This window comes from Haliaeetus albicilla, chromosome 13, assembly GCF_947461875.1.
Source record: "Haliaeetus albicilla chromosome 13, bHalAlb1.1, whole genome shotgun sequence".
In the NCBI taxonomy this organism is placed as follows: Eukaryota; Metazoa; Chordata; class Aves; order Accipitriformes; family Accipitridae; genus Haliaeetus; species Haliaeetus albicilla.
In genome coordinates this window covers 23,794,171-23,809,257 of record NC_091495.1, presented here as the reverse complement: position 1 = coordinate 23,809,257, position 15,087 = coordinate 23,794,171, and the positions used below count along the sequence as shown (strand labels likewise).

Below are 15,087 nucleotides of genomic sequence, written 5' to 3'. Positions count from 1 at the left end.
CTAAAACTGGGTGAGCAGAATATTACTTAGTCTTTCAGAAGGTTTGCTCCTTTGAATGTCTACTCAGACATAAAAACCCACCTCCAAACCTCTCCCTGTTTTGCACTGGGCTGCATATTCTCCAACCCAGAGGAAAGGCATGAGTGATTTGAAGTTTTTAGTGTTACATTTGCTAACAGAGGGGTTTTTCCCCTGGAGTTGTAGGATAAATTTTCATTATATTTTATTTACAAGAGATATTTGTACAGTTAGCTGAAATTTTTTTCACTGTGCCTTCTTAAATCATAACCACAAGCTCTCTTCTGTCCATCTTTCACTTCTGACCACCTTTCCTCCCAAAATCACCGCTTTTCTATGTTTCTTGTTCTGGAAAGCTGGTGTGCCATTTCATGTGTACCTGGAATCTGTTATAATTGTATTATATTTGCCTGAGAGATATGGCCATCACAGATATTACTGTAAAAAATGCAAATAATTAAATATATTTGTACCAATCCTTAATCTATTTTAAAAATAGTTTTCTGCACAGTAGTTGATGTGTAGCATATTTGATTTAAAATACCTTTTTGTAATTTAGATGTTAGAAAAACATCTAACCAATTTTTATAGCAGCATACTCAGTTTCTTAATGTTCTCAGTTATACAATTAAATAATCACAGGCTATCAAAGTTACTACATTTTAAAAAATCATTTACTGATAAATTGAGAAGATCTGGAAGTGCAGTTATTTTAAAAAGGTATACAAATGTGACAATTGACCCACGATTAGTTTTATTAGAATTGCTTTTTGGTTTGAACTATTTTTTGCAAACCTTAGTGTATCAAATTATGGAACTGGTCATTGAGAGATACTTATTATGTCAAGTTTACGCTTTCAGTGTAAACCAAAGTTGGCTTCAAAAGGAAAATATGACTCATTAAAAGAAAGCTGCACCCATTTTGCACAGCGCAGGCTTCTGAGCGTGCATCTGGTAAGCAGCACTTCTCATACTGTATAAATTATCAAATGTATTTAAAAAAATAATTTGAGACTAGTACTTTGAGTCTCCTGCATGTGGCTGTTGTACCACTGTGAAGCGACAGTGTTTAACCCTTACCAATGCAGAAAGCCAACTTAAGAGATTGCAAGGTAGTTACTATCATGCTTTCATACATTTCACTGATCCTTTTTTAGTGATTTCCCCCCCCCCCCCTTCCTTTTTTCCTAGAAATGAGTAACTGCTATTTGTAGTATTATCGAAACAGTACTGTAATGAAGGTAATAGGGAATCTTTCCACAGCTGCTATTATCTGAACATTGATTTTCCCTCTCTTACCATTTGGCTTTTAATGTGTTTTTCACAAAATGAATGTTGTTAACTGCAACTTGAAAGACTTTTACTTCAGAAATTCATGTAAATGTCAACTAATGCAAAATAAGTTTTTCTTCTTGTTAAAGAAAGTGTGTGTAGATGGAGAATGCACTGGATAATGCTGCCTGCTTGATCTGAATTTTCTCTGAACACTGAGTCATTGTCGTCTTTTTTTTCCTGACAGCAACAGCTGGGATGAGCATGTCTTTGAACTGGTTCTACCAAAAGCCTGTATGGTTGGTCATGTGGACTTCAAATTTGTTTTGAATTCAAACATCACAAATATTCCCCAGATTCAAGTGACTTTACTGAAAAATAAAGCTCCAGGCTTAGGGAAAGTAAATGGTAAGAAAGAACTTAAGGTATCTTTCAGAATATTATTTCTTTTCTCAAACTCATTATTCTCTGTGATATATATGTTAGAAGAAGTGCTTGAAAATGAGTAAATATTTAGGTTTTACTTATTTCTATTTTACTCTATTTCTCAGCATCGTGGTCTGTTTTCACTTACCATGTTTGAATGTAAATTGGGGAAACAAACTGGGTAAACAGTTTCAAAATCCTGAATTTTATACAAATAAAAGTGCATAGTTCAAAAAGGTTGAACTGAATTATTATTCTGTACTGCATGAACCCTACAGTCATTAAAAAAAAAAATATGCTGTCAATTGTAAATCATCCTAGAGATTGACTGGTGAAACAAATGGGGCTCTTTTAAGTTTGTGATATATTTTTAAAAAATTATAATTTCCTTCTGTGACTTGGAATAATTTATTATTTGCCAGTGCCTCTGGGATGCATAAGAGAAAATAGCAAGGCTTTTTTTCATGGCAGTAGATAAAACCTGGCTTCCTTGGGAATTCTCTCATCATCTGCCTCATTAGCTAAACTATGTGAAAGCTGCAGTATGATTTCATCTTTTGTTCCTTGCAGTTTTGACAGGGTAGACCAAAGTTATGAATGCTTTTGCCTTGGGAAGACTCCTAGCTGGACTCAGCATCTTATTAGCTCTTGGGGAACCTGTGAGGGGGTAGCATAAATTGAAAAGTCACTTCTTTGATGTGGAATAGTTTGTGCCTCCATTGGAATTTTCCTGTGGTGACAGTGTTCATTGCATGTCCTGCTGCCCTGTCTGCTAGGGATGGAAGGTATTGCATGTGGCACTTCCTTTTATTGAGGTATTAATTGGTTATTTTTATCTGGCAACCTCTTTTTGAAAAGCTTCTAGGAACTCGGTATTTCAGAGAAATCTTGCTGTCGGATATTATTAAATTGGCTGCTGGATATAAAATGTGTTGGGGAGAATAGCAAGCATGATTATAAAAGTGCGCTTTTTTTTTGTTTTTTTCTATTTTTTTAAATGTTAAGTAAGAACACCCCAGTTAAATAAGGGTAATAGAGCTGTAAATTTTAAAAAGGAATGCAGGCATCCAAAGATCATTGACATGCTTTCATGCAACTTCTCACTCTGTAGCATCCCCCAGTGTTTAACAAGAAAAAAGTGTGTTGGAGATGCTCTTTAAAGAAATCCTATAAACTGGTGGTTATCCAAGAATAAAATATTCTAGCATACTAATATTCTTGGAGAAAAGCGTATTCTTTTAGGACACAAGATGGTTTAAGAGTTTTAACAGAAGTGCTAGTTGTGACTGCAGGACAGCAGTCAACAGGTGTTCTTGCAGGTTCTTCCTTTGTTTAATGCTTGAAGTAAAACCTTAATTTTAACATGTAGCAGAATTTTGTTTTATCAAAGCAAAAAATAAGACAGTGTGTGTTGCTTTTCTGAATGGAACCTGCTTTGTTTTCAGCATGAATTTTAGAATTCAGTCCATTTGCAGATCTGGATGTCAGAATTAATCTGAAAATCTTTACCTGTGAAACAAAACAGTAGAAGAAAAGCTAAACTTTTTTCCCTTAATGTTTCTGTTTTAAATATTTCTGAGCAAACAGTTCCATGAGTTGGTAATTCTTTGAAGACATTTGATTTGGCTGTGAAGTAGATTGCCAGAGCTTTCTGTGGATGCTTCACGGTACACCATACTGCTCATAAAACATTACAGAGCTCTTCCAGAAAGTGACATTTTATTTCCTTAAATGCAATATAGTGGAATTTGCTTTTTTCTGTTATGGATAGGGTGGAGAAAGCATGGAGTGGAGGGCCAGGGTATACATAGGCAGTTTAGAAAGGGCTGGGGGTTGTGAGAGCACCTGTGAGGCAACCTTGGCAAGGTCTTTGTTTCTTTTTGATTCAGTAGGATTGGGGAGCCTCAACTAGCCAACATGCTCTCAAGTGTTATTGCATTGTGGTTGTTTCCTACCCTTTTTCAGTTTCTTTGCTTTTGCAAAAGGACCTTAGTGACATTTGCCTTTTTTGTATGCACTCTTGAATGAAGTAATAGGGTACTAGTGATTTCATTATAAGGGAAGACAAACCTAGATAATTTATATCTGTGCTGGATATTAACCAAAATGTTCCAATCCCAGGGAGAAGTAATATTCAGAATTGTTTGGTGGCTTCAGACCGAAATACAGTTATAACTCCCCGCCCCCCTCCCTGCTTCCCTTCTCCCCTTCCATAAGGGGGAGAAAGGAACTGAAACTTTTAAGATAATGAGACCTGAGGAAGATGTGTAGGGCAGAATTTATTCAGTCATTTTTTTGCATGACAGGAACCCTGGAATCAGTTAAATATGTAGTGTGTAATAACAGGAAGCCCAGAGGCAAAATTCTTCTGGTTTGGAACTAAGATTTTTGATCTGGCAGTTAATTCACTGTATATGCTTCTTGTTAATTTGTTTGCATGTCCTCTCCATCTATCATTCATGACAACCATTTAATTGAAAAAAGAGCTGTACTTAGGTATTATCAAAACAATGTCTGATGTTCACCAGGAGCAATCCAGTTATTTTCAGTTTAAATAATCAAACTTTCAATACCGGAATCTAATTACTTAGGAGTAATCTGCAGTTGATTATTAGGAAAAAATAATTTGGGTAGTGTTAAAGCAAAGCAGGCTGTTTACAGGTCATTCAAAGTCATTTTTTTAAACTATTTGCTGCAACTTAAGTTGCAATCCTAATATCAAAAACATGCCTCTGTATATTTGTGGTTCTTATATTAAAAATAGTGGTTTGGGCAGAAAGCTGATGAATTTGCTATGAAAACTACTGCTTCTTTTTTCTGTGAGCCTTAAGCAATGTTTATGAAATCTTGCTAATATTTTTATTTCTAGAAGCAGCAGTAGATAGACAGATCATATTTCCTTTATCTCCAGCTCATAATATTGAAGTGGAGAGAAATGGAAAGCCAGGACTGGTTGAATTAAATGAAGAAATGCAGTATATGGATGTAGAGGAACCACAATGTAAGTTTTATTTATCTTGTTTAAAATACGAGCTTGCTTTTTGCTTTTTTTTAATAATACATGGGAATTTCTGTGCAAAAATTTCTCAGCCATTTAAAATAGACTAATTTCTCAGCCCTTTTCAATGTTGCCGCTCTCACTGGTATGTTTACTGTATGAGTTGAAAGTTTAACACAAGCACATCAAAAAAAACCCCCCAAAACCTACTGGAGAGATTTGGTGCTTAAAAGCAGATTAGTATTTATTTGAATTTAGAAATAAAGTAGATTGATGTGGCACCTTTCTAACTTAAACTCTTAGCCTGTTTCAGCAGTATTTTGCTTGGTTTCCTTATATAGTTTTAATAGAATTTTTCCTTGCACACCTGGCTTTTGTAGAGATTGCTGCTGTAAACCAAGAAAAATAATAAACAGCTAGTAAAGAATTCATAACTAGTCATGTTGACTTTCAGCCACATCAGACTTGCTGTGCCTGTTTTTATAACCTTTTTTATTAAGCACTACTCTTTCACAAAATCTGTTAGAGACACTCTGAAAGGCAATCAGATTGGATCTGAGTGAGGAGAGCTACAGACTAAAAATTGGTAGTTGGAGTGAATCAGTTCCAGATCTATGATTCTTTTTCGTGGTCCTTTCAACAGTCTTACTTTACACCTTTTCTTTCATGTGATCAGGCTTATCTAGAGCATGACTTTAAAGGTCCTTTCCAACCCAACCCATTCTATGACTCCAAGAAAGGTGTTGGAAAGGATGAGGGGAGGGATCAAAGGCATAATAAAAGAAAAAGGCTGGAAGGAGGTGTTTCATGCTGAGAAAGAAGCAGCAGATGAGCAAATGATAATTTCAATAATTTCAGTATACCACAGGAGAAACAAATTAGTCTTTTCTTTTTTTTTTTTTTTTTTAACAGTTCTGTCTTGCTTCAGAAAAGACCCAGTGAGAGTTGTGGATCAAAATGTATTGGTTCATCATTTTATCAGTTGTGTATTTTGTGGCTCTGATGAGAGCCAGTCAACCTACATATTATCCATATAATATAGCTGAAAATGCTTTGAAAACTGTTATTTATATTTATTGATTTCACTGGAAAATGGCTAGAACTCAACCTCAAGTAATTGTTAATTTTTTGATATAGAGTTTATATGTATTTAGTGATCAGAGTTTGACGTGGTGTATTTTTAACCCATGCAAATAATCAGAATTTGTGACTTAATTATGAGTAATTCAGGTCCATATTACTCACGTTTTTTAAGGTCTTAGATTGTGTCCGTTTCTGGAGGAACACAAGGAAGATATACTTTGTGGTCCAGTATGGCTGGCTACTGGACTTGATCTATCAGGACATGCTGGAATGTTGACACTAACAAGTCCAAAGCTTGTTAAAGGTAAACCAGTTTATTATGCTATTCACATGAAGTATGTGTGACTAAAGTGCATCTCATACTTCTGTAGTCAGACTTTGGTTTGTATTTATTTTCACGTTCACAAATTTTGCTGTATAACAATAGTGTGTTACCTTTTCAAACTGATGCTAAAGTACTGTAATTAATGTAGTTGAGCTCTGCTTGTACACTATGTCTGTGAAGTTGAAATCTGTTTACAACTTGCCCTAGTAAACTATGCAAATTCCTCCCTCCCCTCCTTTTTTTTTTTCTCCCTACTTTTAGGCATGGCTGGTGGCAAGTACCGCTCATTTTTAATTCATGTTAAAGCAGTGAATGACAGAGGAACAGAAGAAATCTGCAATGGTGGCATTAGACCAGTTGTTAGAATACCATCTCTAAAACCTCAGACTAACAAGGGCCATTCCCTTGCTTCGTTGTTGGCAAAAGTTGCAGCAGGCAAGGTAATGAAGAGCCAAGAAAGACATCTGTGTTAAAGTTGTAGAATTGGTATGATTTATGTAATCTGAAAACGAAACAGGTGTTAGGACAATTAAGATCCATTAAAAATTACTTTTTTAAGAGTTGACACTGTGTTAACTTCAACATCTCTAAGTTGTTTCTTCTGTGCAAGTTTAGTTGAAAAGGTCTGTTCTGCCACTTTCCCATTCTGAGCACTTGTTTTCAAAACTTCTGTTTCCATGAATGTTTCTAGTAGCTGATAAGCCTCATCCTCTTACAAAGATTTTTGTGTGTGTGTCTGTGTGTATTTTAATCTTGATTGTTGTAGTTGTAAGATTGGATGATACGATGTACATCTTGTGGACATGATTAGAATGGTTAGAACATAATAAATTATAGAACATTGTTAAATTTTATGTTCTGTATTAAAGAAATCAATGAATAAAAGTAGTCTGGTTTTAGTATAATGCTCAGAGTGAGAGATTTTACTGAACTGTGTGCATTTCACTGAACAAGCTTTACAAAATGGAGCAATTAAAACCAATCTGATTCATGAATTATTTTTTTCCCCTAAAAGAATCAGGAAAAGCCATCTAGCAAAATTGAAGCCACTAATTCTTCAAGAAAATCAGATAATCTGAGAGGCTGTGACTTACTTCAAGAAGTCTCTGTAACGATTCGAAGATTTAAAAAAACTTCCATTTCAAAGGAAAGGTTAGTAGGTGTTTTTTAATTCTAAAAATGCTAGCTTTAGTTACACTTCTCATAAAATACTTAGTTCTCAGAATAGCTCAGGTCAAACCACTGTTTCAAGTTGTCAGTTTATAAACATATTTTATATGGAAAATCCTGTAAATTGTGAATTTGAGGGCACTATGCTGTGCAAGTTGTAGAATAACACCATGCATGGAATTGTATGTTGAGTGATTATTTGCCTGACTTGAAAAGGCAAATGTAAATTTTTGACGGAAGCATCACCAACTGCCACACCACAATGGTGGCACTGGCTGTAATAGGCTTAAAGAGGTCAAAGAGGCCGCAAAGAGGCATGGCAAATGGTTGCCAATGAGTGTTGTAGATGATGAAAGTTCGTTTAAGTTTAGAAGTTACTGGACAAGTTAATAGGAAAAAAAATAACTCCCTGAAGGTTACTGAATATACAGTAATGTTGGAATTTCTGTGAGCAGAAAATAGAAGTATTGAGTATGTGTGCACGGTAAGTATCATACATGCTTGTGTGCTAGTTTTACCCTCATCTGGGCATCTTTTTTTCGCTGCTCTGAAGACAGGATACAAAGCTGGAGGGACAGTTTAATGGGAGAATGGCTATATTGGATAATTCTTTTTTTTATTTCCTTCCCCCTCTCCCTAGAGTTCAACGGTGTGCCATGTTACAGTTTTCAGAGTTCCATGAGAAGCTGCTCACCACTCTTTGCAAGAAGACAGATGATGGTCTGACTACAGAACATGCTCAGAGTCTTGTACTAGACACGCTTTGTTGGCTGGCTGGAGTGTATTCAAATGGACCTGGCAGGTAAGAGAGAAATTGTGTTTAAATTAGCATGGCTATTTCTCAGTATCAGCTCTGTTAAAAAAATATAAGTTTTACATGATTCTCTAAAGTATGCCACCTGTTTTTACAGCGCAAAGGAAGGAAATGACAGCTTGCTTTCTAAAACACGTAAATGTGTCTCTGATATAATACGTGTTTGCTTCTTTGAAGCTGGGCGGAGCATAGCTCACAAATGTGCACGATTTCTTGCACTATGCATCAGGTCAGTGCTAATTATTTATATATATTTATTTTTATATATTTATATTTTGTATATATTTGGGGGTTTTGCATGCAGTCTGAATTGTATATACATGTTTGTTACTGTTTTAACATTGAATTTATAAAGCAAAAGGATCTGGAAGATCTGTTGAGTTAAAATGTGTTAGGGTATGAATGGAAAGAACGTAAGTCTTTCAACTTCATCTTCTGGAGGAGATTTCATGTTTTGTTATTACTTCATTAAATGTTTAAGTGTCTGTGTTTCTTTGTAGCAATGGCAGGTGTGACCCCAGTCAGCAGGGGTTTGGATCAGTTCTTCTAAAAGCTTTACTTGACAATATGCCTCTTTTGCCTGCTGCTGCAACAGGTGGTATGTATAAGATGTTTGTTGTCATAAAAATACACAGTACACTTGTTGTTTGGCATGTTTTGTTGGACTCTCTTGTGAAATAAGAATTAGGTAATTGTTTAGTTGGTATAAACTGCTTATTGGAGTGATCTGGTCAGGTGGTATCCAGGTATGAAGTATACATTTGTGGATGATGGAATTTTAAGCAAATAACATTGCTTAAAACAGAGTGCTAAGGTACTGACATTTTTGGGAGAGCCTAAGTAAGTTTTGCAAGAATTCTCAAAGGTGTTCAGCAACAACAGATTCTGTTGATGTGAGAGTCAGGATTGTCTGTTATTTCTGAAAATTAGGAGATTTATTCCAGGGAGCCTGACTATCCAAATGACGTCCAACTAGCAATCCACTTCGGTTACTTCTGCACCAAAAGGAAATTTTTAACAAGATTAAATTCCTTCCTCATCTACTTTAGCACTCGTATTTGGGGTGGCAAGAACTGCTTTGTGTTTTTCACAGTATGATGTTGAATTGCATCTAGCTCGGCAGGACAAAGGGGTCTTGCAGGAAAATTAGTTTGGAGTCTGAAATGCTTGTGCTATCACCCAGGTAGAAACATGTAACACGCTGCTATTGAGGGTATGGAATGCAGAGGAGGAGGAGGAAGCTGAGGTTTGTTATTTCTGTACAAAACCACTGCACTGTGCTCCCAGAACTATCTGTAAGTAAACAGTGCCTCCAGCAAATACAGAATATGGAGACAGCAGCCAAAACCAGAGGGTGAGAGGAGAGGAAGAATTGAATCTAGAGTAAGGCTTGGCTCTGAAGGGATTGGAACCCCTAGCCTAGCACCTTAGTGTATCAAGAGCATTTTGATTATTGTGCTTAGTAGAAGCAGTGGGCAGAAATGATGCAAGGCATATGTGGGAAGCGGTGTCTTGGGAACCTTTTTTTATTCAATTATGAATTAGTTGATAAGAGAATTTGAATTACTTGTGGAAACTAATGATTACAGAATGATTCTTAATTGAAGTCTCTCAAGAAAAGGGGAGGGGGAGAATGCTTCCTAATCTGTATTCAGTAACCATTAGATACTTCATTTATCACTTCCATTGATTATGCTTCAAAGTATGTTTTCCGAGTGGAAAATTCACATCGTGTTTCACCTGAATGAATTTTTTTTTTAATGCAGGATCTGTGTATTGGTATTTTGTATTGCTGAATTATGTAAAGGATGAAGATTTGGCAGGATGTAGTACAGCTTGTGCATCACTGCTAACTGCTGTGTCCCGACAGTTGCAGGATCGCCTAACACCTATGGAAGCATTACTTCAAACAAGGTACTAAGAAATGTGGTGGTTGTAAACTTAATAAAAACAAACATACAAACTGTCTAATGCCATCCTTTGGTGTTTTGAAAAAGGTTGGCTGCTTAAAAACAGATGTATTTTGCCATATTATGAGCAAGGGTCAATTTGATGCAGCTCTGGAAAATAGTTTTGACTTGTGCAAAGTAAAAGGTGAATTTAGTTGCTGTCTTGCAATTTACAGTGCACTTAAAATCAGCAAATGTGTATGTAATGTTTGAAGTCTGTGCAGTTGTTAAGTTAGTATGTATGACTTTTACTGTAAGGATTCACAAAGCATGTCTTATTTTGAATATGGGTGGGAATCAAATACACTGAATAATTTCAGTTCTGCATAATGCTACACAAAATTGTAGTCTCTCTCTAAGCTAACCATACATTTAATGTATTGCAACTAAAGGCCAGATTCTGGGTGTAGAGACCTGGAGTAATTTACTGGGAATGCAGGTTCTTATTATAAGTTATATGTCAATGTCATTTCAGACTGTGATGTTGCATCTTTTACATATTGAACTGATTGGCCATTTAACTTTGGATTTACGTGATACCTAAAGGAAATAAATCTCTAGTGGTTCAGTTTTACAGCAGTTTGCAAAGCCTTATTACGATGATGGGAACATGCTGCTGATAGACAGATCTTTCAGTTGTGATTTGTGGGCAAGAGTTTCCCTCCAAGTCAAGCAAGATCAAGGTGGAAGAGGTTTGGTAGAGGTTTGTTAAGGATCTTCAGATCAAATTGAAAATTTAGTAAGCTAAGTTGGGGGGGTGTGTTTGTTTATTTTTGGTGGTTTTGGGGTTGTTGTTTTTATTTATATTTTTTTTAAAGGACTATAATCCCAAAATACTTGATAAAAACTTCTCAGGTATTATACTTGGATACTTATCATATTCTCTACTACATTCTCTTCTCAATTGTTACTTTATTTCACTATCTGCAATCCTTGCAGCTGATTAGAAGATTTATCCCAACAATAGAAATGGTGACTGGATAATGGAGAATTTTAAAAATATATACAAAATGAACTGGAAAGATAAAAGGTTTTGTATTTTCATGTTGAATTTTCTTTAGAAACCAAATGGAGGAGAAAAATGTGAAAATTCTAGTTGATATGAGAATGGCACCTTTCTGTAGAATTGACTTGTTCCTTCATATAGATTGTTTCCAAGTACCTCCCTTAAACAGCATATGTGAAATAGAAGTTTCTTTCCTTTCTGGTTGCCCACTACTGAGTTTCACACATGTGACATTTCAGATCACTTAGTGGAGAACACAGCTGTCTGCATCTCAAGGGAGGCTTTTTGAAGCAAGCCCCTGTTCCTGGGATCCTTCAAGCTTAGGTTTTCTGAATGTTTCTAGATGGTGTTTTACTGATTTTATTCTTGGAACTAAATTTGCTCTCTCTTTTAATTCGGTGTCTGCATAGTTAGGATAAGAATAGCAGCAGACACATCTGTCTAATCCTGTATTTGATTACTATAGCTCTCTCTCTAGCAAGGACTGACTATTTCTTAACTTAGTTTACTGATTTAGACAGAATTTACTGGCCTTCCCTTTATAAGTCTACAGATCAAGAGAATAGTGTAATTTCTCTCTTTGTTTTTTTATGTAGAAGGTAAGTATTAATATGTATTTAAAAAAAAAAAAATTAGTTAGTAGGCAGCCATTGCTTTACTCTTTTTCCCTTCTCTCTCCGTGAGTTGTTTTTTAATCTATTTGTGTGCATTTGTTTTGCAGAGTTTCTAGTATTGTTTTTTTTCTTTTTTGACGTTGTTCCCAGGTATAATAGCCTAACATTTGGTAATCAAATAAAAACAGATATCTACTTAAAGGATCTGCACATTCATGTTGTCTTAAGGCAGAGTTGTACTCATTTTACTATCATGTGCCAAAATAAAGCAAGTAAAACTTGCAAGAATAAGGCCAGATGGGTGTGTTACATGACTTGCAGTTCAGAGAACAACAAAAAGGGAATTTCAGACAGTATTTTAGCCTGTCCTACAACAAAGCAGGTTGGTTTCTCTCTAGCAAATCTGACTAATTTCTCCAGCCTGTTCTTGAAAGCACCTGATTAAAGTAGTTGTGGAATTTAATTATTCTAAATAATGTAAGCTGTTACATGGCTTAATTATTCTTACCATTAACACTTGAACTGTCTCCTTCTGCCTGTGTCTAATCTGAAAACTCCCTTGCTGCAACTGAAGCCTTTTAATATTTGTGTCCTCTCCACCTTGGTGATAAAGAGCAGATTATTTCAGTCCTAAAAAATTTTGGATGTCTAGAGGATGTATGTATCTTGATCACATTCTCTAGATCTGTAGTTGTTCTTAAAGCGTTTCCTTGAGCTGTTTTCTTTGGTCCTCATCTGCCTTGAACTGTGGTACACAATATTGTAAACATTATTCCAGTTGAGATCTCTGAGTGAAGCAGAAGAGTTATTTCTCATAGTTTATATTCATTACTGCATAGATGAATAGGGTGATTTTTTTTTATGTGGCATCGTTGATTCATTCTTTGTTTTTTCTTGATCTAACTTCTATATCCTTTTCTGAAAAATGTTGCCAATACAGCTGAAAACTGTGAACCTGATCATTCCTTCTGAAGGATCAGTAAAAGGCACTATGCTTATTGAAATAACTCTGGGTTGGACAGAATATATTTAACTCTATAATACATTCAAATTCTGATCCCATTCTACAAAGCTCTTGCAACCCCTTTTTAGGTTTTATCACCTGCTTACTTAATAAATCGAACTCCTCACTTAAATCGTGCAAGTAATCAGTGTTAATGTTGAGCTGACCTAATTTAGTGAGTTTGTAAATCTGAGGTCTAAAACAGGCTGCGAAGGTACCTTACTGAATTTTGTCTGAGCATTTTTGTGTGTTTTAGTAGCCACTTTACAGTAGCACATTGTCTTGCTTTGCTTATGAAGAAAGGTCATGCAGCAAACATGTCAGTCTTGCTAAATGTGCAGTATTGCACTGTTTCTGTGTAGTACATACTTGTAGAGAGCAACCTAGATTCAACCAATATGTATTTTCCTTAGTATAAAGTTGTCATCTTAAATTTGCTACCTTGTACATGCTTGTAAGTAACTTCATTGGGGAATGTATAGGGTTTTGGGGGGTTTTTTTGAAGATCAGTAGCAATTATTGCCCTTTTGTATAATGTCATTTTCTGACTAGTTACAATCTTAGTATTGTGTGGCAAAAAGCATTGAGCCCGGCCAACATGGAGGCATTTTAACATTCAGAGAAGTCTAGAACCTGTTCTACCTTGTTGCTGGTGTTGTAGTATTTGCGTAGACATTTATCCTTTTGTGACTACTTGATCAAAAAAGATATTTAAACACTCTAGCCTTCTCAGCATTACCTGTTGGGGGCTTTCCTTGCCTGCTAAAGAACAGAGAAGCTGCTCAGAGGGAGAAGGAAAAGGGGGTGGAGGAACTTCCTGTTGCTGCTGGTGTGTTTGTTCATGGAAATACTTAATATTTGTTCTGGCTTTTGCCAGTCGAAGTGTGAAGTTTCTCACTTTTCTACCTGCACAGATGCATTTTTTCTTTCTACTCCTGCTTAACAATTTGGCCTGATTTCCTTTTTTTTTTCTTTTTTTTTCTCCTTTTGTCAGTTGCTGGTAATAGGTATTGGCACACAAAAAACCCAACACTGATTTTGTAATTACTTTGGATTTTCCTTTTTCTTGGCTTATAAAACCTTAATTGTTTTGAGACCACCTTGTCACCTGAGTGATTGTATTATTTCTTCCCCTTGGGGTACTGCCAGAGTAGGATTAATGAGATTTTCTTCTGTTGAGATATTTAAAGTACTCATAAGTGTTGATTTGTAATCCCTAGCAGCATCTCCTCTTTTCTTCTTACTTCAGCTGGAAGAACAAGCTGAGGTTGAATTTGTTTTGCTGTTTTGGAAAACAGTACCGCGTTTTTATTGACTTCAGACAAATGTCTGATTTACCATGTGCAGGCATGCATGTTGCTGTGGCTAATTGTCTAAGGTTTGTAGTTCTAGTTTCCATGTCCGAATGTGATTATGTGTTATGTTTGCAGGACAGTATTACATCTTCAAAACTAGTAACAAAGAGTTACTTATTTAGCACCATAAGCTGTTTGAAAAGGTCACCTAATAAATTACTTTAATGAAATATAAGTAAATGGTAATTTCTAAGATATGTCAATTGAATGAAAATAATAGTTTGGAATATAATAAATCCTGATGATGAAATACTTGGCTTTTTTCTGTAAATAATTTTATATAGATTCTTACTGTTTGAATAGTGCTGTTTGTCTTATTCCATTTGTAGATATGGATTATATAGTTCGCCTTTTGATCCAGTTCTGTTTGATTTGGAAATAAGTGGCTCGTCTTGTAAAAATGTATACAACAGCAGCATTGGAGTACAGTCAGATGAAATTGATTTGTCTGATGTTCTGTCAGGTATGTATGTTTAACAGTAATCTATTGTGGAAGAATTGGTAATTCTATTATACTCCCTTCATTTAGTGAAGATGTGGTTTTATACTTTCCATCTGTTTTATAGCTGTACATAATGAAGTTCAAGATACTCTCTTGCTTCAAGGGCAAGAAAAAAGCCTCTTTCTGGAATCTGTTGTTTTCTTATGCTGCAGAAGATCTAACAAAAGGCTAGAGATTAAACAGTAAGGCTGCTATCATTCCCTGGGTCAGAGTCATCTAGGAAGCATCTGTCACTTCTGTTGAGCAGCTTCCTTGAGATATGTTATTACTCATTTAGACTAGCAACCATCTCATAGGCAGAGAAACCTAAATGGATTTTTCTGAAGTTGGGAAGCTGCCACATGGTGTACTCTACTTAAATATTACAGATTTAATGAGGGGGTTTTTTCTGTTTCAGAGGCATTAAAATACCTTAAAAGCATATTTGTATGTATTCTCTCAGGTTAGTTCATAAGTGAATCTTTAGGCCATGGAATGTCCTAAGAATGAGACGATTTTTACCTGTCAGTAAATTCTTTTCGTAGCAAGCATATTCATCAGTCATAGTGACTC

The 15,087-nt window shown here is 35.6% G+C and overlaps 1 protein-coding gene across 10 annotated transcripts in view; it reads left to right on the top strand.

Moving 5' to 3' along the window:
- Positions 1 to 15,087, top strand: part of BIRC6 (baculoviral IAP repeat containing 6) — a 187,388-nt gene that overhangs the window by 47,170 nt on the left and 125,131 nt on the right. For 6 of the 10 annotated variants that reach the window (XM_069800490.1, XM_069800483.1, XM_069800488.1 and 3 more), the window contains exons 13-22: positions 1,538 to 1,698; positions 4,586 to 4,717; positions 5,970 to 6,101; positions 6,384 to 6,562; positions 7,138 to 7,274; positions 7,933 to 8,094; positions 8,204 to 8,335; positions 8,607 to 8,704; positions 9,873 to 10,020; positions 14,363 to 14,496. In XM_069800490.1, the coding sequence (XP_069656591.1) occupies positions 1,538 to 1,698; positions 4,586 to 4,717; positions 5,970 to 6,101; positions 6,384 to 6,562; positions 7,138 to 7,274; positions 7,933 to 8,094; positions 8,204 to 8,335; positions 8,607 to 8,704; positions 9,873 to 10,020; positions 14,363 to 14,496 (1,415 nt within the window). The remainder of the gene's footprint in view (positions 1 to 1,537; positions 1,699 to 4,585; positions 4,718 to 5,969; positions 6,102 to 6,383; positions 6,563 to 7,137; positions 7,275 to 7,932; positions 8,095 to 8,203; positions 8,336 to 8,606; positions 8,705 to 9,872; positions 10,021 to 14,362; positions 14,497 to 15,087) is intronic. The other 4 variants (XM_069800486.1, XM_069800485.1, XM_069800484.1 and 1 more) reach the window with 3 other exon arrangements.